Here is a 27,207-nt window from a genome sequence, read left to right as displayed (position 1 = left end):
ATGCACATACAGAGTGTCATATTTTATAAGTCAAACTTGTAAGTATAATTCTGTGAAAGTGAGTTTTATAAAAAAATTGTAAAAGTATTCAGAAATTATAATATAAGATATTTCAAGTGATCAAGTGAAACAACCTATGTTATAGCTATATATATCATGAAATAATGTAACAAATTTATGCTACTGGTATTACACTTGTTTTATTATTTGTCCCATTTAGAATTTTTAGAATTTTTGTTTTATTTCCAGATAATCGCGTTCCTGCGCATACGTTGTCAGTCGTATCAGTGATTATCACGTTCAACCATCTGTTTTGGACTCTACGTAACTGTAATATTAATCCAAGTTATAATCAATCTCTATAACCCACGCAAATGATACAATCCAAATAATATAAAATGTTTTATCACTAACTTTACGTGATTTTCAAAAATATTTAAGAAGAGAAGCAAAATTAAAGATAATTTAAAATCGAATATTTATTTCTACCTATATATGAAATAAATATATAAGATACATAAAATCGAATAAAATTGAAAGAATGTGTGAACGAAGAAAATGTGATTAACGAGATCCTACACGAATATCCTTAATTGAATGAGCGCCACATAAAAATACACAAGACTATGCTCGAAATAATAGTGAACAAAGAAATTTGACAAGCAAATCGGAAAACGATTGTCACCGCAATTGAGACATTATCAGACTTCGAGTTTGATATTATTATAAAAGTCAATGATGTACTACTATTGATTTGAACGAAGAAAAACATGGAAGACACAGCGACGATCGTGCTTGATTCCACGGTGAGAAGTCAAAATTCGAGTCACTCGAAGGAATCGAAGGACTCGGTGAATTCAGAATTAAAACCGGAGAGTTATCTAGAATCAAAACACTCGAAAGATGTCCTTATCCCGGAAAAGCAACAGCAACAGCAACAGCATCAGCTATCGAGGCGCGCCGAGGATCAGCAGGATCTACGAGCAGCTTCCGAAGCTAAGGACGATTCTAATCTGCTCATGTTCACGTCCTGCGGGCAATTGCTGCTTGGTAAGTCTCGACGCAAGAGAGTTCCCGATAATTTCACTAATTATCACGCTAATATTATTGCTATTCATTTTTGGCGAGATGTATATAATTGTGTCTTTCCGCGATAAATTTTGTTATGTATATTATATTGATTATTATATGTCAAACTTATTATAATAATGTATACATAACATTATTAAAGTTGATCCTCCAAGAGTGAAGAAGATAATTGATTCATGCGCTTTTGCACTCAGGTATTGTCTTGGTCGTCTTTGGTATCCTGGTGCTCGTCCACGGTGCTTCTTTAGGTGGATCTGGCGCAGGACTTTGGGCAGGTGCAGCCGCTCTAGTTGCCGGTGCACTAGGAGTGGTCGCAACACTAGCAACCTCGTCCACTAAAACAAATTCTGCTTTCTCGTCCGCTCATCTTGCGTCCAGTTTAATCGCTCTGGCCCTCTCGAATATGGCCACTATAACGGCATTAACGGCGGTCGTCAGAGATTCACAAAGGGCACCGGACATATCATTTCTCAGTCTTTCCGTATGTTCTTTATATCTATTTCTTGATTCAACCGTTTAGCGCTGACATTTCGAAAAAACAGTACTAATGAATCATTTATAATAAATCGATTCTTTCCATTATTCTGCATATAAAAGTATCAAAACATGTACTTAAAAAATAAATAATTTAGAAGACATCTCGATCTTTTTTTAACTCATACCTCTTATTTGGTATTTATTATAAAATTAAACTCTGTATATAACTGCTATTGTAGGTATAAGGATAAATATTATTATCTTATGGATTAAGAACTTCTCAATGTATGTTTCAGGGTGATGACAACGATGTGATGGAAGTAGATAACGGCTTGGCGGGTTTGCTAGCGAGCATTGGCCTATTGGTCGCTAGTGTGGCAGAGCTATTAGTATCCGGTTATAGCTGCCTGACCTTGACACCGAAGCTATGTGGCTGCCTGAGAGCGAGCACCGCCGACGATATGATGGTCGACGGTCATCTGAAGACGCGCAATATGGTTCACCAGTGGGTCGTCACGCAAAATCATATGCCGGCCAAAAGTCAACAGCCACCTGTCTACGTGGTGCACTCGGTGCCAATGCCAATGCATCCGATGATTCAGGTAAGCGCTTTCGGTCTCTTTTCCCACGACCTCAACCAAGACCTCAACAGCTGCAATTATTCCTTCTTGGGGTAAGGCACCCCTAAAAGCGCGACTTCTATTTGCTTACGTATCTTTTTCTTTTCTTCTTTCATCCTATTGTCCATCTCTCTCTCTCTCTCTCCTCTCTTTTCTTATCCTCCTTGCTCTGCTCTAGATTTTTTCTTTCTACTCGTCACTTACTTTCTCTTCATTCCTTCTTAAGATGCCTGAGCATCTCTCCTCTTTTACCTTATGTTCCGTTTATTGTATTTCAACATTTCTATCTTTTACATTCTTATCTTCTATTTCCTCTCCTTTATCTTTCTCTCAATTTCTCACACAATTTTCATCATAGTTTTTAAATCATCGAGTTTTTAAATGATATAGATAACTTTAAAAAAATGAACACCTGTTTCCAAATTTCTTAAGAAATATATAACAAAGCTTCCTCTATGAGGAAGCAATAATTCAATATGTCATTTGTATATATTCAAATATAATGATTAAAATAGAATAGAGTCTATGCATAAAAGAATGGGCTTAATTACAGAAATAATATAAAAGATGTTTCGTGTTCATTACAGCCACCATACGGAATGCCATCGACGCCCGGAGGATTTGTACCTAGATCTCTTCCGATTTCGACAGCGATGCCATATGGTGCTGTGCCCATGTTGTCCCATATACCTCCATACGCTGGACGACCGCAATCTCAAATGGTAAATAATACCTCAGTAAATTAATAACTAAAATAATATACTTCAATGCAATTGTAATTCGTACGAAATAATAAAACTAAAACGTATAAATCGGCCTGACTGGCAATAATTTATCATCGTGACGATTCGACCATTGGTTTTGGTCCGATTAATCGTCAAGACGTTAATAATCTTTGATACTTATATGTATAAGCATCTCATTTAAATAATTTAAATTAAATTATATTATTAAATTTATTGCGAAAAATATTACCTCAGCCAGGATGAGGTAATATTAAATTATTAAATTTATTGCGAAAATTATTAAATTTATTATACCTCAGCCAGGATGAGATAATATTTTTCGCAATAAATTTAATAATGTAATTTAATTTAAATTATTTAAATGAGATGCTTATATATATAAGTATTAAAGATTATTAACGTCTTGACGATTAATCGGACCAAAACCAATGGTCGAATCGTCACGATGATAAATGATTGCCAGTCAGGCCGATTCATACGTTTTAGTTTTAAAATAATATAGTATAATAAAAGACGTGAAAATTATCCTGCTAAAGAATGTGATTTAATAAAAAGATCAAATTCGGTGATTGTTAATGTTATTATTTCGATAAATGACAATAGATATTTAAATAAAAAATATAACTAAAGTGTGTAATAGTAGCGTTATAAACTTTTAGATCGCTCGACACACTTTTCGTATTTTAATTTGCTTGCAAATTATTTTGTTTATTAATTAATTCACTTAATCATCGTGAGCAATTGCTCATTTGTAATTAATATGTATTTGAATTTAGTTCCGATCAAAGCACAAACGTCAGCCGTTCGCAGATCAAGAGGAATCAAAAAGGCATTTTGAAGTTAAAAACGAATCTCCAAGGATGATGTCACCGACCTGCGAAGATCAAGTTGATCTGGCGCAGACTTACACGGGCTTGGACAAAAGAATTTCCGAAGAATTTATTTCGATCGCAATGGATCCTGACAGAAAGTCGAAGGTTTCCAGCCATCACGGCAGTGAAATTGGAACAACTTTTTAATAATTTTTACTTACAATAATTGAAGAATTTGATACAAAAATAAAGCATTTGCTCACAATTTATGTCTATCTTAGATACGATTTTGTATCTAAGATTACAGATTTAAATCAATCCTGCATACTTGATTCAGTATTTCAATTTCAAGCATATTAAATTTCTATCTATTAAATGTAACATCTCATTAAAATTATTGCTCTTGTTCTCAAGCATATATAAAGTGTAATGCAATTTTGAAAAGTGGAAACATCAAACCACGTCCTTAACAAATAAAACTAATATAACATTTATTTCTTATCGCAAACATAATAAATGTGCGATTATCTGAAATTCTATTTGTAAAATTAATAACTATTTATAAATCTTTATACTCATTTCTTATCGTTTATTTTCTGTTATAACATAATTTATTTATTCTTAGTGTTTTTCAACGTGAAAAAAAAGGAAAAATAATTTATGCACAAACTATATATGTATAAACAATATAAAGATAAATATAAAGATTTGTAATAATACATATAATTTTATAAATAGAACTATATGTTCAGAATACTGTAACTTTTTCAGAAAAGACAAGCTCTGAATTTATGTAATTTTATCTAACACAGACTCAGTCTTCCTATTCTGTTATATCTATATGTTTTCTACAATGTAAAACTATTTTAAAATAATATTTAGGTTTTATTAATAAAAATATTTATTTCTGTGCTATATAAAAATCTTCGTTTTTTTTTTTTGTTTTTTTTTCCAAATAATAAAAAATAAAGTGTGAGTTGTGCTGCATTAATTCGTTAAGCATAATTAGAGAGATAATGTTATATATAATTACAATTCCTTCAAGTGTCTATTCATGTTATCTATTTCAGTTTTATTGAGATATTAAATGTTATTAATTTAAACTCATTATTGTATTGTACAGTTATAATTTCTTATTCATATTCTATGTTAATTTAACCGTAGCTTTTGTATATGCATATGTAATATATTTTGTTATGTAATATAACGTTATATGAAATATATATAATGCAAAATAAATTTTTATCTAAAATTACATCAAATTTTTATTTTTACTAAACACACGTCATAGATTGATATCCCGTATCCCTACCTACCCGTATTCCGTGATCTATATTCCTACCTATTCGTATTATAATCTATTATACAAAGATTTAATTAAAATCGCGACACGATTATAAAGGGTCTAATTTACTGGTTAATTCAGCGGGATACCTGATAAACGGGATGAACTCATTAAAAAAATTTCTCATCGACTCACCGATCCGATGCGCAACGGGCGGAGTTATTCGGCCACGTAGCTACGGCGGTGATACCTGTAACATACAAACATAAGATTTAAATTAAAAAAGCGCTCAAAATTATCAACATTTCAAAAGTTAATTCTTATGCACCTCTTATTCGTCTTTCAATACAATATTTAGCAAATACAATTATCTATTTACCGAAAAAAATCTTTACTGGAGTAAAATTTTAAATAATTTATCTTTCTTTAATTACTTTTAATTTATCGAGATAAAACAATTCAAATAAATAAAAACAAATTATTAATTTTAAACAATTAAGAGACGACACTTACCCCAAGGTTGCTCCGCCGGTGCCCGATGCCTCTCCCAGGTCTCCTCCTCCTCTCAGGACGTCAGGCTCCTTCTCCTCTCACCGCACAGGACACTCGCGAGAAACACACCCGCGGATAAACTACAATCGCGCGCGGACTAATTATCAGTAAAAGTCTTTCTCGCGCGATACCGTCCGGCACTCCCGTTTAAAAAAAAGCCCACGAGAAGAATATTCCGTCAAGTATATGCCGTAATATTCTTCAAATAGACTTTGAAAAAGTTCTTTAGTCCGATTACTTGAACGGCACTCCCGAAGCAAACGCGACGAACCGGCTGCGGTTCGTTCGTTCAATTAAATCGGCGGACGGAGGGTACGTTAGGTTTTCCGTCTTTGGATTTTTATCCAAGCACAACAAGAGTTTTGCTTGGGTAAAATCCTCGTACTGGGTACTGGGCCTTCCCACCTCGCCGAGGTCGTACCCATCGGAAGGAAGTTTCTTTACTGCGTGATAGAAAATTAGGTATTATAAAATCAAGTTATCGATATACAAATATGGATAGATAAGCTACAAAGAATTGGAATAAAATTGCAACATGATTAATAATTGTCTTCTTTTTCATTAAATAAATTAATGAAACAATAATTAAAATAATAAATAATTTAAAAATTGCCCCGATTCGTTCTGCGTTCATCACCGCGTTACTTTAATGGCGAGTGGCGACGAAATGTTCCAAAAGATGTCGACAACTTGTCTCTCGATACTACGCGAATCGAGCGGACGATTAATATAAAGACACGCAGACGCAGTTTGGTTAATCAAAAATACTGAATCAGTGGAACGCCATGATACATCGCTCGTGAATGCTTCATAATCTCGTATATATATCTCGCGTCGCGTAAGTCAGCGGCCGGCAGTCACGATTCTTCGTCGTGCAAATAATTAACAATGCAATTTTATAACTTTCGTGAAATTTACGAGTTCGATATCGTACGTGTATACGTGAGTAATTTAATTTCAATAGCGTACTCTGAAATTAAATATCATACGTAATATCATACACGTACGGTATCGAACTCGTAAATTTCCAAAGTAAAATTGCATTATTAATTTGCACGACGAAGAATCGTGACTGCCGGCCGCTGACTTGCGCGACGCGAGATGTACGAGATTTTTTAAGCATTCACGGGCGATGTATCACTGTATCACGGCGCCGGCGTGCCATAACTCGAATCACTCGATACGGAAATATAACTCAGTCCTCTTTTTCCGTACGAAGAGAATCAGAGATCGGAGACAACTCTCACACGACAATTCCGGCACAGCGCGCTCGAAGCACGGCACGAGACAAATGAATGCTACACATTCGAATCCAGAAATACTAGTATGTCGGGACGAGCGAGCGCCACGATTATCGCTCGCAAATATCACGACGAAAGCATAAATCGTTCGGAATTGCCATGCATACCTTCGCCGACTACGCCTCGACCGTCTCCACCTCGATGTCTCCGTCTCGAGCGAGCGATTATTCGCGCGATACGTTTATTCCGTACAAACACTTGACACACTCGCAAATTATTTAACGCGCACACGGCACGTACTTACTCGCGTAGGCGATTATTCTCGCGGCCCGCGAAACGAGGAGCAGGAGTGCCAACCGCAGGAACGATGAGCAACGAGCGCGTTCCGAATAACATGGCACGGAGCACGAAGCACGGAGCAGTGCGGGAGCACGGCGCGGCGGCGGCTCGGAGCGGCCGAACGTGATTGGCCAGATCTGGGGGCTCGACTCGCGTCCGACGTATCGTATCTCCCGACTCACTCGACCACAGCCGACTCGGCGGCGGCGGCGTGCGCAAGCAAGTGATACGTAAACACGACAAACACGTTGAACGGTTGAACGGTGCGAGACGTCGCTCGTGTAATTTCTTTCTTGTAAACGAAAAGAAATCCGGTTACGGGGTGTCGCAAAGTGAACGTACGCCGAATATTCCGTTCCTTCTTGTGTCGAGTGAAACGAGTGGAATTTCGTCGCTGGGCGAGATAAACGCCGAGCGCCGTGCTGGACGCTGGACGTACGCCGTACGTGTTCACGTGTCATTAGGTAAGGAAATTTCATTAACAACATTGAGAAACAAAATGTGACAAAACAGTCGGTTCTTATCTGATACAATCTTCCTGCTGTTGTATTGACAGATTTTGTGCACGCGCAGATACGGAATAGGTGAAGCGAGATTCAAAGAGGATAATCAGCTAAAACTGTCAGAGGATTTTAAGACTAGCCTCCAACACGATGTCAGCTGAAGAAAATTTTGAGCAGGTTAGATATTTACTTTTACTTTTCTTCCTACATAAATTTAAGTTCCATTTTATCATGTGAATGTAAATAAATCTGAGCATCTCACAAATTTCCTTGAAATTTACTTCAATGTGTATGTGTGCGTGTGTATACATTTATTTTTTCGGAGTATAATTTATATGTAAATAGAAACATTAATTAAAAGAAGTCATTAAATTAAAGAAGTATACCTTTTTTCAAAGAAATCTGGTTAGAAGCTTTAATTTTATACAGTAGACAATAAAATCTTACAAATAATTACTGAGATGTGACCATCACAATCTTTTTTCTTACTATGTACTTATACCTTGCTGCTTTGATAGTTCGAGGACGAAGAAACAGAGGTTCCAATTGGCGGGACTCTGCCCGGTGGAAGGAAACGTCTCTTCTCCAAGGAGCTGCGCTGTATGATGTATGGCTTCGGCGACGATCAGAATCCTTACACAGAAAGTGTCGACTTGTTGGAAGATTTGGTTATCGAATACATAACCGAGATGACACATCGAGCTATGGAGATTGGACGTACAGGACGTGTTCAAGTGGAAGATATTGTATTTTTAGGTAAGAATTACATATGTACGTTTTAAGTACATATTTAATTAAATAAATGTTTAAATTGTTTAAAGCTTTCTGCTTTCACACAGAAACTTACTGTCATATTGTACACTTTTCCAATTCTTAATTCGTTAATTTACTTGCAGTGAGAAAGGATGCCAGAAAGTATGCCAGAGTGAAAGATCTTTTAACGATGAACGAGGAACTTAAGAAAGCGAGAAAGGCTTTCGACGAAGTTAAATATGCAGGTACTGTCAAAGAGTAGACAATACAAATTGTAATGTTATATCCATCAACGAATGTAAAACTGAATGCGTATAAGTTTGTATTAATCTACTTGAGAATCTCTCGTTCGTTTACTTAAGTAATCTTTCAAATCAGCATGATCGAGTTGCAAGTAGTATTAATGCAATCTGTTTGGTCATATAATTGATCTGCATATGTACCTTGAGCGAAGCAAAGTATTGGTTTTTTATTATTTACATTTATTGCTGGGATAACGTCGCTTTATTTTGCAATAACATATAATTGTTTATAAGTAAACACCTGATTTACTGTCTTTTGTTACAGATAAATAGAAAAAATTTTTATGTTTTTAATATAAAATTATATAGTTGTACAAAAACGCAGTAGGCAGAGTAAAATTCAACAAATAAATAAATGATAAAATATTAAAATAATCTTGCACTACTGCGAAATATATAGTTTGATAAAAATATAATGAAAAAAAAAGAGGCGACTGGTTTCAAGAAGCGCCTTTTCTATATTATGTAACAAAGAAAACAGTTTCTCTGGCTATCTCTTAGGAAGATTTCATATACTTTATATATTCATATTTTAAATGAAGTTACATTATATTGCTACAATAAACTATATACTGTACGTTTAATACAAATATAACTCTATGCAAAACACATTTTGCTGCTCTATTTTTGTATGTCACATATTTTCACGTAGCAAAATAGTTATTTACTACTATTATCATTTAAATTGTGGACTGTTTTATCCAGAGATCGTTTACATTTTCATTTTAACTTTATAACAGAATTTTTTGCATGGTTTGCGTGATTCAGCATGTCAAACAGCGTTTGCATGTAGTTTCATTTATTTTGTATGCTGTTATTTTCTCTCCTACGGTTTTACACGAATCAAGCGATTCTGCAATTATTTTACAACGTCACGAACGGCCTGTTTTGCTGACAGAATAACGTCATTGAGTCCTACACCTTGGTAAGAAGAACCGCACAGCGCCAGGGGAATATGGTGCGCGGAAATGTAATCGTGGATGCGTTTTACACGTGCAGTATGACCGACGACGTGCTGCGGAATACAGTCCTTGAGAACGGCAACGTTGTGGGCGACTGGTTCCTCGTCGATTTGTAAGATATTCTTGGTGTGATTAATCGCCGTCGTTAACAATTGCTCCTCCGACGGATTTGGCCCGAAATATTTCTCGAACCACGCACCTCCCATCATTACCGTCAACACCTAAATCATGGTCACAACACGTAATTTATTATCATTAAGTAAAAGAATTTTTCTTACACGTTAATTTATAATGCTCACAGTTTTGTATATATAGAAATAAAAGTTATATATTAGAAATAAAGATTGTGAATTATGCCGTAAGTGAATCGACTAAGAAACAAAACGACCTGAGCGGACAATAAAATCGTTCCGAGATACACACGTACCGTGGAAGACTCGGGGAATATGCAGGAGTCGAAGATTACCCCTAGCAGAGGTAAATTTTCCTTCGGCGGTACGAGGAAGCCGAACGCCTGCAGAGGCAGTACATTTCCCTGGAATTCAAGATTGACCACTCCCACCGTTACGGTAGGTATCGCTTTCAGTTCCGCTGACAGTCCAGGATGTTGCTCGCGCAACAGCTCGGCCAGGTCCTTCGCGCCCAAGCTCGAGATAACGCGCGAGCATTCCTGAGGCTCGCCATTGACCGACAGTTCCACGCGATCCGATTTAAACGTAAGCTTTTCGCACCTCTTCTCAGTCTGTATCCGCGCTCCTCGTTCCTTCACGTTATCGGCCAGTGCCCGAGGCAATTGCTCGAGTCCTCCCCGCAAGCCCCACAGTATCCATCTCTCCTTTTGTGCTTTCTCCACCAAAGTCAACGATCCGACCGCGGACTCATGATCCGCATTATCCTTCGCTGCGTCAGCTTTGTCTTTTGATTTTGTAAAGATTCTTTTCATCAGCAAGCCTTTCACTATGGAGCCGTGTTTCTGTTCCGCTTCGAACAGCGATTTGAGCAGAAAATTAACGCTTATCTCGCGGGCATCGCCCGCACAGATCCCACAGATCATGGGGCTGATGATGTTGTCCGCAATATCCTGGCCCAATCTTCTTTGGACAAAACTATAAATGCTCTCGTCCTCCATAGACACCTTGGGAGCCCTCAAGTCCGTCCATATGCGGTTGATCAAGGGACGATCTAGCAGCGAGGACGTCTTGAAGATACCCTTTAAAGAATTTGGCAGACGATGCAGCGCCTCGTCCATGTAAATCAATCGATTCGACGCCACAGGGTGGCTTATTCCAATGTAAACTAATTTGTCGTTCAATTGCAGGTCATCTATCAGATTAAGGGTGTTTTCCCCACCTTCGCCAAGTGTTCTTACGGTTCTTGGTCCTTGCTCGAAAATCGCTCCGCTAGGCGAGCTTCTGCTGCGTATCCATCCACCCACGCGACTGGAAGCCTCCAGTAAAATGATAGACGATAGTCTCGCGTCGAGAGCGTAATACGCTGCCGACAGGCCTGATATACCGCCTCCTAGTATTACTGTCATTTCAGTACTTTAAGAGGAGTCACAACAGCTCCGATAAATAGTCGATGTCAGCGCAATGTTACGCGATTAAGTGCTAATGTATGTTAGCTTACGTGAAAAATCTACAAGTAATAATTTACAGTATTTTATTATATACAAACGATATTTATTATTATATATGAATAAAGAACAAATCTATTCGCAAAAGTAAAACAAATATGTGCTAAGTCATTTGCAGGATGACAATTTATAGGAACGTGACACGCGATGTAACTCGAATATTTTAATTCTGTTGGCTCCACTTCGGCGATGTCATCGAAAGAATATTCGAAAGGACATTCGAAGCACGACGGGCGATTTATTTTTTCCAAAGCTTGAAAAGGCGCTCTCAAGATAGCAGGTTATGTTTTACAGGCGGAAACACGTGCGAGGTCCAATCGTCCTTGCTCTTTAAAATTTCCTATTTTCCCTGACTCTAAATTAAATCTCCAAACGAATTACAGCCACTCTATCTCGAGTTACGTTCTACAGAGAAAATCACAGCAACGTAGGCACGTGAGAAGATTCGCGACATCGCATACTTTCGGACATATCCGGATACATCTAACAATCTCTAACCACTCCTGAATCTTGCATTATGTCGATTATTGTCTCGCAGCTGGACGATGCTCCACGTTCGGCAACGTTTTGATCGTCAGAAGCGTCTGGCGGACCGCAAAAAGCAAAAGACTTTCTTCTTCTTTTGATAGATCGCGACGGATCTTCGACGTTCAAGGTCGTGATTTATCGAGGATTTATCAGATCCTCAGTACGAATTACGATGGATTTAGGATTATATTGTTCAAGGGATCTTATATGATTTGGGAATGAAAGAAATGAAGGCGAATAATTTTTTTTAACATCGAATTGATAAAAAGAAAATGAGGAAAGGGCTAGATTTCCTCATTTCCTCGACTCGGATTCCAACGATCGTGACGCATCGAGTTGTACGTTGTATATACCTAGACGAGCGCACATACGTGCGGAATTCAGCGTTCCTTTCCCCTTCCCGACGGGACTGACGACGGACGAACTGACGTCAGTGACGTCGTCGCCGTTTGGCAAAGTCAGTGCGAGCTCTGCAGTGCGCGTGCGGTGTGGTCGTGAGCTGGTGGAGGATCTCCACTCGCGACGGAGTGTGTGTGGTGGTCGCGGATCGAACCCCGTTTTCCTGGAATCTCGCTGACGCTTTATTCCCGCATTCCCGCTTCCCGCCTCGAGTATTCTCGTCAATTTTCATCGCCCACGTCGGTCGGTCCAAGGAGCACGGAGCCCCTACGGAGGTCCCGTTTACGGACTCGCGCGAGTTTTCGGCAACGAGGACGAGGACGAGGACGACGGCAGGTGCGCGAGATGCACCGGCGTTAATCGGCGGGAAGGTCGCGTCCTGGCGTCGATGAGGCCGACGGGATAGAGCGAACGGAGAATCCAGCGGGTTGGCGATGCAGAACAGCGACAGCGAGAAGGCGTCGCGCGGCGTCGCAGAGCGCGACGACGAGGAGGCGACGAATAGTAGCGACGGCGCCGTCGAGGAGGCGGTCGGGGATCGCGACGACGAGGCGTCGAGTCGCGACGGCGCCGTCGAGGAGGCCGTCGCGGATCGCGCGAACGACGACGAGGCCGCCGGGGTCGCGGAACGCGACGACGAGGATCCGAGCGGCGGCGACGCCGAGCAAGCCGCCGCCGCCGCCGGCGTGGATCGCGACGACAGGGATCGCAAGGACGCCCGGAAGCCCGTGAAGAAGGGAAACTGCGTGTGGACCATGTGTCTCCCGTCTACCTCGGGCAAGGAGACGCTCGTTGCGAACAATAACTACGGCTGCGAGCACTACAAGCGAAAATCGAAATTCGTGGTAAGCTTGGAGATGTGGCCCGTTGTTCTACGGCCAGCTTCGAGTAGCTCGTAGAGTGTTTATTTGCGGAAACTGATGATTTAGTTTGACAAATAAAACTATAAATATATAGTCTTAAAAATTGGCGTTTATCGGAGTATGATATGAAACATTAAACTTGTAGTTATTTTTAGATAGGGATGTTGTAATTTGAATGTCGAGTATCGTAGGTTGTTATAGGAATATGATAATGAAACATTATCTAGCGTCATGGCTGTTATCGGAGTATGATATGAAACATTAAACTTCTTCTAGTTATTTTTAGATAGGGATGCTGTAATTTAAATGTCGAGTATCATAGGTTCATGGCTGTTAATGAGTTTGATCTTAAGACTCATATTTATTTTGCACATATGAAAAACCTGATATAGGACGCTTTACTTCTTTTTAGATAGAGACGTTGTAACTTAAATGTCGAGTATATCTTCTTAGATTTATAACTATTAATGAGTCTAATCTTGAGACTCATATATATTTATTTATTTTACATATAAGTATTTTACATATTGCGCGTGTAACATTCTTGTATAAATTAGAAATGTAATAGTAATGAAAAAGGTATGCTCTGTTTTCTAATTAATTATTTTCCTTTTCAAATCTGATCTCTTTTACATGCTCTTGATTTTTTTTTCTCTTCATAGACTCCATGCTGCAACAAGGTGTATACCTGTCGGTTTTGTCACGACGAGCAAGAGACGCACACAGTGAATAGGAAAGAAGTGACAGAATTGATATGCGTTCTATGTGACACTCGTCAACCTGTCCAAGCTACCTGTCAGAATTGCCATTGTCAATTTGGCAAGTACACCTGCCTGGAGTGCAATCTCTTCGACGACGAGGATAAAAATCAATACCATTGCGACGGATGCGGAATATGTAGAGTCGGCGGCCGTGACAAGTTCTTTCATTGTGCCAAGTGCAACATGTGTTTGCCGATTCAGTTACAAAATGGGCATACGGTAAGGATACGATAATCCAAGATGCATGTTTTGTATGATAAAATGATTGTAATGTATTCGGAACGCGCGAAGAAATAATTGAACCCTGTCGTTTACATTCTCAGTTTGCAATTATTATACACGGAATAAATTTTATTTTACAGTGCATAGAAAATGTCTCACATTCCAATTGTCCCGTGTGCCTGGAAGACATTCACACGAGTCGTATACCATGTCACATTCCCGATTGTGGGCACTTGCTTCACCGTATGTGTTTTGAGGAATTGTTGAACTCGGGACATTACGCCTGCCCGTCCTGTCAGGTGTCACTCTTAGACATGACGGACTTGTGGAAATACTTGGACGCCGAGGTATCGCTGACACCGATGCCGGAGGAATATAGCGACTGTAAAACCGATATCTTATGTAAAGACTGCCACGAGGTCAAAAATCTACTTCTTCATACATATATCCGAAATGCTGAGGCGTGAAAAATGATTGAGTGATATTAATGGCAAGATACCTGTTATTTCAGGAATCTACGGTAAAGTTTCACATCGTTGGGTTGAAGTGCTTGAACTGTGGTAGCTACAACACCTGCAGGATAAAAGGCTCACCTTGTTCAGGTGACGTTCAATTACTAATCGATTGATTTAACCCTCGTGGAACGATTATGTGAATTCTCGATAATTCGTGCAGATCCCGATGCCCTGAACGAAGCAGCTGGTATTACAGAAGAGAAGGAAGGATCGTAAAGCCAAAGTTCGGATAATATTATCCGATACTGTCCATCGATCGTGGAAGGAATATAGTAACGATGATAGGAGAGTATTTGTATTTTAGAATTTTATCTTTATTTCATCTTTTTGTAGCAAATTGCACTTTTGTTGCCTTCTTAGTACTTTTTGTTTAAGTAGTACAGTAAAAATTAAATATCTTGTTAAATGACCACTGATGTTATCGGAACTAATGCATAACCGTTTTCGGTTATTTTATATAATACGCTGTAGCACAATCTTCGAGGTTGAGTATGTAGATGATTTCAGTAACGTAAGTATTAACAAAATATTTCTGCAAACTTTATTAAATCACGAAGCAAGCTCGATGAAGTGGGAATATTTTGCAAATGTTCTTTTTCGCGTACATTTACGAGGATATCGATTTTTATATTTTCAATGTTTTTATCTTATCGTTAGACAGGATATCCAGACTTATCGCGCAGTATTTCAGGCATATCAGGATAAATTGGGAGTCGATTTTTTTCAACGAAAATATATTTTATTTTGTTGCAATTTTTCTATTTCCAACAATAAGTATTGTAATTAAAGCTTCGTGTTCCTTCTTGCAGCTTAAAAGTAGCTGTAATTACTGCGACATTTTTTATTAAAAAAATTTGAATTTCGAATTGCTCCATAAAGATTATCGATAAAAGTTCTGCGCGGTAGATCTTTGGATATTCTGTATATATTTTCTGCGTCTGGCTACATTTATCTTCAGAATGGCAACTGCATTAGCAGTTGACTACTAATTACGCCTAAGAAAATAATTAAAAAAATTGTGGAATGGCACGTGTGTAATGTGTATGTATGTGTATACGTACGTGTGTTTAAGAGAAGATGGAGAAAAATAATACAATGTTTCGAAATTTTTCATATTAGGCAGTGTAGCACCGTGTCACCCTATCTTGAGTAAAACTACATATTCTGCATATTTATACGTTGCTGCAACACTAGTTTTCTCGTAAATATCTAACGAAATCCTATCATTGGCAGTGGAAGATAATATATACATAGCATCTTTGCGAGATTAAAATGTAATGCTTGGTGGCCTAATTCATTGTACTTTAAATGACAGCATAAGTCGATCGTGTAGAAACAAGAGTAAAGCCTTAAGACAAATTTCTGTTCGTAAATCGCTTGGAAGCTTCCAGCCTTATACATTCTGTTTTATTTAGGGAAAGATCTCATTTAGTCGTAATCTAGTCGCGGAAGATTTGAGCGCGTATTGCTGCTCCTACTACGATTTTTCTCGTAAGTGTGAATGTTTTATACAAAACACAGGTGACTCCGCACGGGTGGCACACACTAATGCAAACAATAAAATGTATCAACGTAGCGAATAATTAGGGAAAAGTTATACTTTTCGTTGAATAATGCTGAGATATATTACGTACATATGTACCGGTGCATTTCGATGTGCATATATTGAATTTGCATCTCTCCTGGGAGAAGCATTCTCTTAGCAGCTAATATATTCGCCTATTAATATATATAATCTGTTTTAGTGTAATTGTACACACATACATATAATATCTAGGTGGAATACTTGAATAATCACGGCATTAATCATGAATCTTGCTGTCACGTTTGATAAACAATTTTTAATTACCGAATAGCTATTGTCAGATACAGCTCACTTTATGATAAACAGTCTAAAAACGTTCGGCAGGCACGATTAAATTTTCTTTTAAGCTCGGATTTGACAGTTTCGTAGGATTATTTAAAATGCTAAAAGTCAAGTGTCGCTTGAAATGCAATTTTTCAAGATTTTGTTCCTGAGTAAGACAAATCGCGATACCGGTGACTTCAACCTTACCATTCCATTTATCATTCTATTTTAGTGAATATTAATGATATTTTAGCGAATTTTTAGTGATATTTTAGTGATATTATAGTGATATTTTTAATAAGCAATAAAATATTGAGCAGTCCTTAAAAATCTCTGTAGGTTTCTTTTTTTATATTCATGTTATAAAAATGAAGCATACTTAGATGCGGAAGCATCGAAAATTTTTTAGGGTGCTCGATATTATATTGTTATGTTATATTAAATTGTTATAATTCCATACATCAGCGAACAGTGCAATTAATAATTGTCACATTCATTAATGTCGCTCTTCATATACATATATTTTTAGGAATGATATTAATGGGTGCTATGACAATTGCATTTAATTGTATAACATTCCTAATTCCATTGAAGCAACTTTATTAATGTTAAATGTTTACCTGTTTAGGATCCGTCAACAGATTAAAAGCATCTCGCATATTACGTGTCTAATCTGCATTAGAAAAACTTTGTGACGCAGAACGGTATACGTAGATTCCATTGTGATTATTATCACGATTTTATTATTCACTTGTAAATTAAATATGAATTACAAAGGCTCTTTGTACATAATGGTTGCAATAATGATTTTGTTTTATATTACGTATAATATATACTATTATATCAAATAAATCAATTATAATTTTATTTATTTAATCTTTCCCATATTTATATATTATATAAAATAAAAAGAGGATGACAAGAGTGGGTACGTACTTGCGCACGGAAAACGCGCGTGTTTCGCCAAGAGCGTATATTAATTTGTTGACATCCGCGTTTATGCGATTCGGGTATGTGCATTAAAATCTCACGATGAAACAGAAGCAGAACTGTTATATTTTTATTGCGGGTTTTTGTTCTGTGAAGGAATGATTTCCGTCTGCCAGAAATACCTCCCTAGAAATTCGCCTCTAGGTTGGTAACCGTATTAATGTCACGGGATAGACGCTGTTCATTTATTGCTTGTATTTTAAACTTATATCTTCCGCGTTTTTTTTTTAAACTTCTCTTCCGTTTAATCAAATACGCAGACTGAAATCATTCTTCCACGGGACGGAGTTTACAGGGAAAGTAGTAAATAAAATTACAAAATTATATATAGTATCCTACTTCTTATTATCCCGTACGTGGACGCCAAAGATCTATTTTCGTATTACTTACACCTCAGGCGAGAACGGCGCGACGGAATTAAAGTCGATAAAGTGCAACAACCCCGTGATCCTGGATGAAAATTCGGTTGCACTGTGGCTTTCGTATATGTTACGTATAAGCGAATTCAACAAATTGCACTCGACGCGTCCAAAATTACCGACGATATCTACAACGACGCATAACTTCGTACAACGACGAGAAACTTTTAACTCTACGGTGCGCACACGGGTTGAACCTAGTCTCCTTTCTTTACACAGAATCAATTTATCAGTACTCTATCATTAGCACCTCTTCAGAAGTGGATCTAGAATTCTAGCTTGAGGAGGGAAACTAGCATGTTGGCTACATCTAAATACATTATATAAAAGATATATATGTATTATATGTATACTATGTGCTATATGTGTGTATATCAAGAGACACTGTAGTGTCTCGCGGCAAGTTCACGCGCAGCGCAAGATCGCCGTGATATATACATACATGTGCTATATACATATATATATTTATAAATATCTCCAAAAAGAAATCACAAAATACAGAACAATTTTACAAAGTGACATAATGTTTAAGTTTTGCAAATCGTGAAACAGATACTTCTTCGCTCCATCTCTTACATCTGCTTTTATTGCATATATATATTCAGTTTTCTCGCAAGAGAAAGATAAATAATTTCCAATAGAAAGTATTAATCGTTCGAATAAATAATCTCCAACAAATGATAAATAATTTCCAATAGAAAGTGTCACACACACAATCGTTCGAATAAATAATCTATACTTTTTTTTCAAAACGAATGCACGGTTAAAAATGCTAATTTTTAAAAGAAGATGTGAGACGGAGGAGGGAAGATATATGTATATGTTCATTTCCATGTTAGATCCACGTCTAATTCGGTTATCCCCGAGGATTAAGGAAAGAGTTATTACCATCATTTATTTCCGCTTTTTTTTTCCAAGGTACCCTCTTTGTCACCCGCGCAGTGTAGAGTTAATCTACGCATATCGAGGTCAACCGATCGAATTCGTCGCTTAATTTACATCTCGAATTCATAGCGCGTGAAATAACCGATAGTGATCCGCGCGCCTTCCTGAAACGGAAGCGCCCTTACATCTTCATCTACGACTAGTTTAACGATTTCGTCTTTTGTACCACAAAGTGCGACCGCGAGCGCCGGTATTTTGCTTTTTACATTCCTTCCTCTTGTTCTCAGAAATTCAAAGAACGTGGGCGCAACGGCACATATCCATGATTGCTCAAGAAGCGTCGGGCGGCGCGGGTCATGTCAAGCTGGTCGCGGGTACGACCGCACGCCACTGTTATCCACTGCGCTTCCAATTGTGTCTACGAACAAGAGAGAAGAAATTTGATAATTGCGATAGTAACCATGTTGCAATAAACTTGTGTTTAATTTAGTAGTACCCCGATAGGAAAAGGATGCAATATTTTACAATAATTACGTCACGAAATGTGTGGAGAAATTTCACAATAATTGCATTAAGATAATTCGCCATAACGCAGCGGTTTTGTCAGAATAAAATTTCTAAATATGATATTTGCCCAAAAATTGATAAATTCAGCTCACGTTTGGCCAATTCCGCGACAATTTCCGAATGCGAACAAATACGCAGACTTGTTTCATGGATATCCGACGAAAACCGATGGATTCTTTATTTAAAACTTTGCCATACTGATTACGTTAATATTTCATGTCATAACATTTAAAAATTACTAAATTTTATCCAGATTTCGTCATATAATCTTACAGATCTTTTCCTATCGGGGTAGAATATTCTACTTGGCAGCGTACGCAATCACAGACATAAAATTCAATATTCGCTGCGATATAAACATACAATTTATTAGACACAATTTACAGTTAGCTGCAATCAGTCAACTAATTGTCTCTGTAAATTAGATTTTAAAGCTCGATGAAATTAACGTTTATAAGTGCGCGACCTGCGTGAAAAAAAGACAAAGTGTTAAACAAGGAACTCACCTTGGTGCGTTTTACCGGCCTGAGAGGCAGAGGGCTGAAGATACAATAAGGACTGTCGAATGCGTCAAACGTGATCGCTCTCTTGGCATTCGGCTTCCGTTGTTGTACGGACGTAAAGTCGTGAGGAGTCTGGAAAGGATAGACACACTAGCTACAGCCGGCAAATAAGAGATGTTCTTAGAAAAAAAAGAAAACAATAGAATTGGCTTTATATTTCAAAGAGTGAATATAAGGAGTACGAGAGAGGAAAAAGAAAGAGAGGAAAACGACTTGAGACTCGCAAATAATTGACGAAGAAAGACAGATCGAAGTATTTTTCGAGGATCAAGGAATTTGCAACGATACATCTCGTTGTGTCCTCCTTTCTCGTTCAACGCCTTTTCCAGAGGAAGAGAGAAAGAGCAAAAAGAAAGAGAAGAAGACTGCCCACAATTTGTGGAATGACTAGGCTCTTAGGTGAGGGCGTAAAGGCTGATTTTGGGCAAGGATGACTTTTGTTTGTATATCGCTCCCTGTCTATGAGCTCAAGATTTCACATCTCGAGACACTTTCTCAACTCATCTAAGTAACTATAATTTAAGAATCTTGATTACTTTTACACCGATTTTTCTGAATTATACTGAACTTTTATATGATAAGGAAAGTGAAAAAAGATCTCTCTGAAATTTTTTTCCGAAGAAAGAAAAAAGGACTCGAAAAAGACAGATGGGAAAACTTGTGATTTGTTCAACTTTACATTTAGTCAAGTTGAACAAATGTCCAAGTAAAAAGAAGAAAAAAAAAAGACTAGGCCTTCACATTTTAGATTCGCGCACTAGGGTTGTTCTCGACTGGATATCCCGCATAAATATCTTTGGATTGGGAAAAGATTGAGGTACTTTGGTACGCTAGGCCAGGCCTGTATAAGGAAAACGATTTCAGTTAGTGTAATGCAATTTATTAGTTAGTGTATGCAATTAACATGCGACAACTCAATATATCATAAAAAAAAAAGAAAAAACAAGTACATATAAATAATATAAATATTTACATATATATTATTTAAATATAAATATTAATAAAAATATTTAAAAAACATTACGCTCGTGCAGGGCTACATCGAGGATTCGTTTTAAAGGACGAAGATCTGACATGGAATGGATGTTAACATGTTGTTTGAAATGATAAAATTTACGTAGGATCGATTGTACGATACCCCTTTCTCATGCTACCGCATATTTTGCAAGCACAACATCATTAATATATTAGTCATTTGCGATTCATTGTCAGAATCCATTCTCAGCGAAGTTAAGACTGAAGCAAACAAAAACGAAACAAGATCGGTCACCTGCCGATTATATGTACAAGCTTACAACGAAATAATTAATAATTTAATTCTTCGAGCAAAAGATATATAAAAAAATGACCACAATTTGCAAGACCAACAAATGTCTGTCACAAAGGTATGAGCATAAATAAATTTAAATGCTTTTTCTATTGGTCACGATTAAATAACATGAACGTTTTCTCTCATTTTCGACGTATAAATTAATATTTATAGTTTTAAAATAATAAAATTAATAGTAATATTAAATAAATATAAATAATTAACGGCCAAGGTCTCGGCACTGGTATAAGTTTCAATAAATAGATCGAGTGACCTTAATGTTAGTTTATATACCTAAAATTAACAAGAATTAATAATCTTTGGATTGGGCAATATTAAGCGACGAAAGGAATACAAATAGCAGTAGAAGAAAAAAATAATAAAGAATTATCGATATCTTCTGCGCTAATTGGATTTTGTCCCTCAAATAATGAATAAGAAGCATTATATCAATGAGATGTGAAGATACAGGCAAAAAATTCAAGTACAAAGACATAGCGTTGAAAGAAAAGTTAGAAGGCCGGCTAGCGTGTCTAAGGACGATTGGTACGAGAATAATACCAGGATAGGGCGGGTTGATTATGAATTTGAATTGGATTTTGAGTACGTTGCTCTACCTTTGTAGGACTGGGTCCTGCCGTCAAAAAGCTATCTTCCAATGCCATAGATGCGGGTGAGAACAGTGTGGAAGTCTCCAAACTTTTACTCTACGATAAAAGATATATATTATTATCCGTTTGTCTCAAATTTCTCGAGATTTATGAGTGCGTTCAATGAACATAATAATTAGAATATCATTAAATTGCGGACGGCGTATATTTCTAGATTTATCAAGTGAGATGCATTTCGTAGAAGCTGATTACTTGTAACTTTCGTGTTCATTGAACGCAACGTGATTTGCCTCGAGCAATTGTTTGGCCAACATACTGGTGTTTCCACAAGGAAACTAATGTCGGAACTATCCTGAGATGCCCAAGCCTGACAAAGAGCCTTCCGCGCGCGCTTCCCTCCTGGAGCACTGTTCTCTTTACCGCGCCTTCGTATCATGCTGTTGTAGCCCGAATCTTCCTGAATCGTACTTGTTCCAGCCTCGTTTTCAACCTCCTGCTTTATTATTTCGGTCAGTGCGTCCAGGCGACTAGGAGTAGAGGGCAACTGTGCCGTTCCGCTTCGTCGTTCGAGCTCGGCAAGAGCGTTTTTGAACGGCGTTGGTGTTCTTGGTGTAATACCGTCTGTAAGAGTGAAAAAGAATCCTAAGAAAAATTTTTTATTTGTTTAAAATGTCCTACACATAAGCATTAGAGATTACGTGGACTAAGAAATAATAAATTTGCGAATTTACGATTCGTTTGAAACTCGTAGTGCGACACATACAAGTATATCCTAAAAGGGGTGTACCATTTTGACTTCGTCGGAAACCGGTAGGCTGTGGAGTCGTAAGCGGGCCAGGACTGCTCGCCTTGGGCGTACTCGCGCGCGGCCACGACGTCTCCGACGGGCTCAGGCTGTTGAGGAATTGCGAAGGACTGAACGGAAGTTGTTTGATAGGAGTCGAAGGGGTGGTGTTTCCCGTTTGCACTTGTTGGCTCGTTATGATGTAATCCGACTGATTCCCGTTGTCGGAGATGTCTATCCTCTGCAGCAAACTGTGCGCGTTTTTGCGTCTGCGTAATATAGGCGGCTGACTCTTCTTCTCCACGTGCTGCTCGGGTATGTCTTCCAAGTCGGGCATCGGCATCAGCTTTATCTCCGAGCTCTTCGAACCGGATGTCTCGGTTGATATTTGTTGCAGGTTGAAATATCTACGCAGAAGAAAGAAAAAAGTTAAAGGCTGTCGGGAGATATATGGACATCACGTCGTTCGTTTCAAAGACAACATACTTGGGTACTAGCGAGGCTGTCTCGGCCTTGGCTCGCGAAGATTCCCTTTTCGACGGAGATGCACACTTCTCATCGTCGTGTGTATGCCTGTTTAGCTGTAGCGCGTTGTATCCCGCTGCAATGCTGTTCCCAACATGCTGTTCCCAATTTCTGATCCAATCAATAGACTCGAAGTTGAGAGTCTGCGAAGAGCTACCCGCCGTTGAACTGCTAGTCGAGGCCTTCATCTGACTCTGTTCATCTTCCAGAAGAAGCGGATCCCTTGCGGTAGTGCCTTGCGTATTTTTTCTTTTGCTTCTGCCTAAATACAGTAAGTTTCGTTCATTTATCGCCGTGCTCTATCGAGTCTAACTGGCATTATAAACAGAATCATTACGTACAGTTCAACAACGAAGAACATATTTTACATTTATTAGGTTAAAATTTATATTGTTACGACATTACTGCATCAAAATTCGTAATCGCCCGTAAATAGTACCTTTGGTCGCAGTTCTTCCTTCTTCGCCTTCATATTTCCTTCTCATCGTACTATTCCAATGATTTTTAATAGCATTGTCAGTCCTGCCCGGCAAAAGCTTAGCGATCTTTGCCCATTGATTGCCGACCCTACGATGGGCCTCGACGATTACCTTATCCTCAGCCTCCGTCCATGCTGTTTTCTTTATCTCCGGATTCAAGTGATTGTGCCATCGTTCTCGACACTGTTTGCCAATCCGGCCTTTAAGATGCTTCGCTATCAACGTCCACTTTTTCGGGCCATATTTATCTACAAGTTCCACCACTTTCTCATCTTCCTGTAAAACAGAGAAGTTTATAAAATATAATAAAGAAATGTGTATTCACATGAGATATCTTAAGAAAATATTTGGCAAGCAACAAGAAATTCGTACGCATTATTTACATTGCATTTAAATCGCTCCTTTTAATATATGAATACAATATGCAAATCTTTTTAAAACTAATAAAATATTATTCGATAATAATTCGATAATGAAATAACCGAAATACGATTTAAGTCAGCTTTCTCCGGTCAAAAAATATAGTTTCAAGAAAGATGTTACGCCCTGAACGTATCACATCCTCTACACGTGTCTAATCGTAAATAATCTGATTTGTCAGAATGACACTCGATATATATGCAAGTATAAGGGGATACCGAGCAGGTATCTCGACCAAGGGATATCAGTGGGAAACGCTATAATCGCACGTACGCGTACGCAATTCGCGGAGTCGCGCTACTTGCCCTTGGCTGTTGCCAAGTGCATTGGCACGGCGACGCAGCATCACCGCGACCCAAACTTTTTCTTATTGCATATCCCACCGAGGCGAGCGCCGGACACGAATGCCGGGATCCTTATATCTGTATGCGGTTCGCCTCGTGTAGGTGGTATGCGGCAGTGCCGTACAACGACGCTATGCTACCCAGCATTAAAAAAACTCGATTAAAACGTGATCGCCTCAGGACATCGATACGGTACTTGGTCGTCCCTAACAACGCGAGAAAAACATTCGGTTTCGGGAAACTCGGGTTCTTTTCGGAACTTTAATAACTTCTGTTCTGCGAAACAATTCAGTAATTCTGGAGTTGCATAAGAGAATCCAAGTCTGATTGTATTAGATATACGCATGCATTCTATCGTACATATGTATTCAGGTGTAAGATTATCGAAGACTGATAAAAATTCGGGAAAGGTTTTTCGGGAATGATGAGGATCGGACGTTAGCGAAAGCTGCCCACCTCCTTCGTCCACGGGCCCTTGACCAGCTCCGGGTTCACGACCTTCGCCCATCTCTGTTGGCACTGTACGTCGCTCCGATCCGGGAACTGGCCAGCTATGATGTCCCATCGCAGACCAGTGCCTTGCTGTTCCGCGTTGCTCACTAGCTGTTTCAATAAAGCGTCCTGCAAAAAGAAAGATCAATGTGTAGGAAAGCGAGAAATATTTCGTTCCACCTTGCCCACGGTACATTTTATTCGCGCGCCTTAAATGCACGAAACGAGGAAGGACGGACGGACGGACGCATGGGAGATCGATCGACCCTCGTGGGCTTTCCCACGTGAAGCCGTGTAAGTGCACCCTATGTTCTATGGGGTAACCGAGGCATCTGCCTCCCGACACGACGACGCAACTCGCTGCAGAAAATACGAGGGGTGGACATTTTTTTGGGGGAGAAGGGGGATCCGTATGTTCATTGTTTTCCCCCGTCCTCCTGTCCCTCAACTTGCTACATGGAAGCGATACATGTATAACAATACGTGTGCCTGGCGTATAAAAAGGTACAGCCGGAATTGATATAAATTTAAAAGATCTGTCGGGAGAGTTTTCCGGACAGATAGTAAAATTTGCAAAAAAATTGATTTTATCGCGATTATTAAGATCCATTATTAAACATTAAAGTTTTTCTCGATGGATTGATTGATTCTCGATAGACTGACTCAAAGATCCAGGTTCAATCCTTCCACATATGAAAAACTTTGTGTTGAAAAATATTATTCCACTGTGAAGCAAAAATCAAAAACACATCTCAAAGTAAAAAACCGGGTAAATAAAATCGTGATACTACATCCTTTGCGAAGATCGAGAAGAAACAGAAAAAACTATTCTGACAATTCAGTATTAGATAACAGAAAAGACATATGACAAACTTACTTCTTCTTTGGTCCAACGTCCTTTATTTATGTGTTTCCCTTGTCCGTAATTGATATTTGCGGGAATTTGATTGGACACTTGATTTTGTACTTGATTGCTCTGACTAGCCGGTGTGCTGTACTCGTTGTCGGACTCTCCACCGCTGCTAGAATCGTAACCAGATCGGGACCTGGAATGACAAGCAATAACATAGAAGTGAGATAACTCGTGTCAAAGCAAACACCGCAGGGAAACGCATGAATATTTTTTTCAGTATAAATAGTTTAAAAAATCATCTCTAGATACTCTCAATATTAACCGCAAGCCTCTTCGAGATTTGATTTGTATTCATCGGGTACAGATAACACAGCAACGTGGCACGCGTCAGGTTTTATTGCATACATTGATAAAAAAAAAGATAAAAAGTACTCGATTTTTATAAACTTAGTATTAATAACGCAGGTAAAAAAGTATAGGAAATCGGAGATTAGATTCCGTCAGCGTAATTTCCTATAAATATTGCTAATAATATAGTCCTATAGGGAAATGAGCGTCTTCCTTCCCGTAACGTTCGCTCATAATCACCCGAATCAGGACTCCACAACACAAAAGCCGAATACGGAAGCTTCAGTGAATATCTTCTATCTATCCGGGAAGTTAACGGTTGAGACGGGAAATCACGGATGGGTGAGTATCCTTCCTGTCCCACTACTCTTCCTCCCTTTTTCTTCTTCTTCGTCGCTCGACTTTTATCGTCGCCGGCCTCTCCTAATTTCGCCACCCTATCGCGATTCGGGAGGCAATTCTGACCGCGAAAACGCCGGTTTTTTGCGGTTACAAACGACCTGAGCCTCCCTCGCTCCGCGACTTCCCGTCACGTCTCGTACGCAGGTAATTGGAGCTCTTCCTTATTGGGCTTTTGCATCCTTCGCATACTTCCCCAACCACCCCCCCCCCTCCAATCAAGAGTCCATCCTTTACTTTAACTTTACTTTTTTTACCATCGGTGGAATGATCAAGTTATAAGAGACTAAAGGCGCACATACAATTTATTTAACTTCATTAAAAACCCGCCGTCGTCGCCATTTATTTTTTAAATAACTTGTACTCAGTATTAATAACGTAGAAATTGGTAGAAAGTGGGAAATTAGATTCTATTAATGTAAAATGTTGCTAATCCTAAAATGTTGCTAATAACATCCTGCAAAGAAATGAACACGTTCCCTTCCTTAAAGATGAAATTTAAGTCATTATCTTGAATTAACTAACATCTTATTTTTAACTACCATGTGTCGAAATTTATTATTTTAATACAAAACAGTATTATTTTAATTTCATTAGTTCAGTTAAATTAACGATATATTGAGTATGAGTAGTGGCGACCTATAGGAATGATTAAAAATAATTCAAATAATACTACGAATTTAATAGTGTGTCATTTACACAAGTATATATATATAATTTTTCATCGTTTTACGTGTCAATTGTCAGAACTCTTTTGGAAACGGG

The 27,207-nt window shown here is 38.4% G+C and overlaps 5 protein-coding genes across 9 annotated transcripts in view; 3 read left to right on the top strand and 2 right to left on the bottom strand.

Annotated features, from left to right (window-relative positions):
* The first annotated feature begins 273 nt into the window (after positions 1-273).
* LOC139816030 (uncharacterized) lies at positions 274-4,588 on the top strand. Its single transcript, XM_071783319.1, has 5 exons — positions 274-1,050; positions 1,284-1,570; positions 1,863-2,168; positions 2,774-2,908; positions 3,709-4,588. The coding sequence occupies exons 1-5, from the start codon at positions 771-773 to the stop codon at positions 3,949-3,951; spliced, it is 1,251 nt and encodes a 416-aa protein (XP_071639420.1). The 5' UTR covers positions 274-770; the 3' UTR covers positions 3,952-4,588.
* A 2,784-nt stretch (positions 4,589-7,372) lies between these two features.
* Positions 7,373-10,043, top strand: Taf13 (TATA-box binding protein associated factor 13). 4 transcript variants are annotated; one of them, XM_071784626.1, is made up of 5 exons: positions 7,373-7,625; positions 7,718-7,841; positions 8,183-8,420; positions 8,561-8,662; positions 9,618-10,043. In XM_071784626.1, the coding sequence occupies exons 2-5, from the start codon at positions 7,815-7,817 to the stop codon at positions 9,620-9,622; spliced, it is 372 nt and encodes a 123-aa protein (XP_071640727.1). In that variant the 5' UTR covers positions 7,373-7,625; positions 7,718-7,814; the 3' UTR covers positions 9,623-10,043. The 4 variants fall into 4 exon arrangements, with proteins under 4 accessions (XP_071640727.1, XP_071640726.1, XP_071640725.1 ...); XM_071784625.1 differs by lacking the exon at positions 9,618-10,043 and adding an exon at positions 8,985-9,330; XM_071784624.1 differs by lacking the exon at positions 9,618-10,043 and having other exon boundaries at positions 7,735-7,841; positions 8,561-8,978.
* Positions 9,201-11,218, bottom strand: Ppox (protoporphyrinogen oxidase). The gene is made up of 2 exons (XM_071784621.1): positions 10,109-11,218; positions 9,201-9,902 (listed from the first exon to the last, which is right to left on the bottom strand). The coding sequence occupies exons 1-2, from the start codon at positions 11,216-11,218 to the stop codon at positions 9,579-9,581; spliced, it is 1,434 nt and encodes a 477-aa protein (XP_071640722.1). The 3' UTR covers positions 9,201-9,578.
* A 1,117-nt stretch (positions 11,219-12,335) lies between these two features.
* On the top strand, positions 12,336-17,310 carry Rchy1 (Ring finger and CHY zinc finger domain containing 1). Its single transcript, XM_071784622.1, has 5 exons — positions 12,336-13,089; positions 13,770-14,087; positions 14,231-14,509; positions 14,602-14,692; positions 14,766-17,310. Exons 1-5 carry the CDS (start codon positions 12,679-12,681, stop codon positions 14,819-14,821), a joined length of 1,155 nt encoding a protein of 384 aa, XP_071640723.1. The 5' UTR covers positions 12,336-12,678; the 3' UTR covers positions 14,822-17,310.
* Positions 17,311-17,663: 353 nt separating this feature from the next.
* Positions 17,664-27,207, bottom strand: part of Myb (proto-oncogene like protein Myb) — a 31,607-nt gene continuing 22,063 nt past the window's right edge. For both annotated transcript variants that reach the window (XM_071784620.1, XM_071784619.1), the window contains exons 2-10: positions 25,720-25,888; positions 24,807-24,971; positions 23,547-23,862; positions 23,069-23,369; positions 22,586-22,989; positions 22,115-22,419; positions 21,805-21,894; positions 19,822-19,950; positions 17,664-19,166 (exon numbers count right to left, since the gene is read on the bottom strand). In XM_071784620.1, coding sequence (XP_071640721.1) covers positions 19,032-19,166; positions 19,822-19,950; positions 21,805-21,894; positions 22,115-22,419; positions 22,586-22,989; positions 23,069-23,369; positions 23,547-23,862; positions 24,807-24,971; positions 25,720-25,888 — 2,014 coding nt within the window. In that variant the 3' untranslated portion in view covers positions 17,664-19,031. The remainder of the gene's footprint in view (positions 19,167-19,821; positions 19,951-21,804; positions 21,895-22,114; positions 22,420-22,585; positions 22,990-23,068; positions 23,370-23,546; positions 23,863-24,806; positions 24,972-25,719; positions 25,889-27,207) is intronic.

Source organism: Temnothorax longispinosus, chromosome 7 (assembly GCF_030848805.1).
Source record: "Temnothorax longispinosus isolate EJ_2023e chromosome 7, Tlon_JGU_v1, whole genome shotgun sequence".
Lineage (NCBI taxonomy): Eukaryota > Metazoa > Arthropoda > Insecta > Hymenoptera > Formicidae > Temnothorax > Temnothorax longispinosus.
This window is presented reverse-complemented; position numbering and strand designations above follow the sequence as displayed.

Excerpts from the sequence above, each read along its gene's own strand:
- LOC139816030 (XM_071783319.1), top strand. The coding sequence starts at position 771 with ATGGAAGACACAGCGACGATCGTGCTTGATTCCACGGTGAGAAGTCAA. Across the intron at positions 1,051-1,283 it reads CTGCGGGCAATTGCTGCTTG|GTATTGTCTTGGTCGTCTTT; the intron begins GTAAGTCTCGAC and ends TTTTGCACTCAG. Across the intron at positions 1,571-1,862 it reads TATCATTTCTCAGTCTTTCC|GGTGATGACAACGATGTGAT; the intron begins GTATGTTCTTTA and ends TGTATGTTTCAG.
- Rchy1 (XM_071784622.1), top strand. The coding sequence starts at position 12,679 with ATGCAGAACAGCGACAGCGAGAAGGCGTCGCGCGGCGTCGCAGAGCGC. Across the intron at positions 13,090-13,769 it reads AGCGAAAATCGAAATTCGTG|ACTCCATGCTGCAACAAGGT; the intron begins GTAAGCTTGGAG and ends TTCTCTTCATAG. Across the intron at positions 14,088-14,230 it reads AGTTACAAAATGGGCATACG|TGCATAGAAAATGTCTCACA; the intron begins GTAAGGATACGA and ends TTTATTTTACAG.
- Ppox (XM_071784621.1), bottom strand. The coding sequence starts at position 11,218 with ATGACAGTAATACTAGGAGGCGGTATATCAGGCCTGTCGGCAGCGTAT. Across the intron at positions 9,903-10,108 it reads TATTCCCCGAGTCTTCCACG|GTGTTGACGGTAATGATGGG; the intron begins GTACGTGTGTAT and ends ACCATGATTTAG.
- Taf13 (XM_071784624.1), top strand. The coding sequence starts at position 7,815 with ATGTCAGCTGAAGAAAATTTTGAGCAG. Across the intron at positions 7,842-8,182 it reads CTGAAGAAAATTTTGAGCAG|TTCGAGGACGAAGAAACAGA; the intron begins GTTAGATATTTA and ends CTGCTTTGATAG. Across the intron at positions 8,421-8,560 it reads GGAAGATATTGTATTTTTAG|TGAGAAAGGATGCCAGAAAG; the intron begins GTAAGAATTACA and ends ATTTACTTGCAG.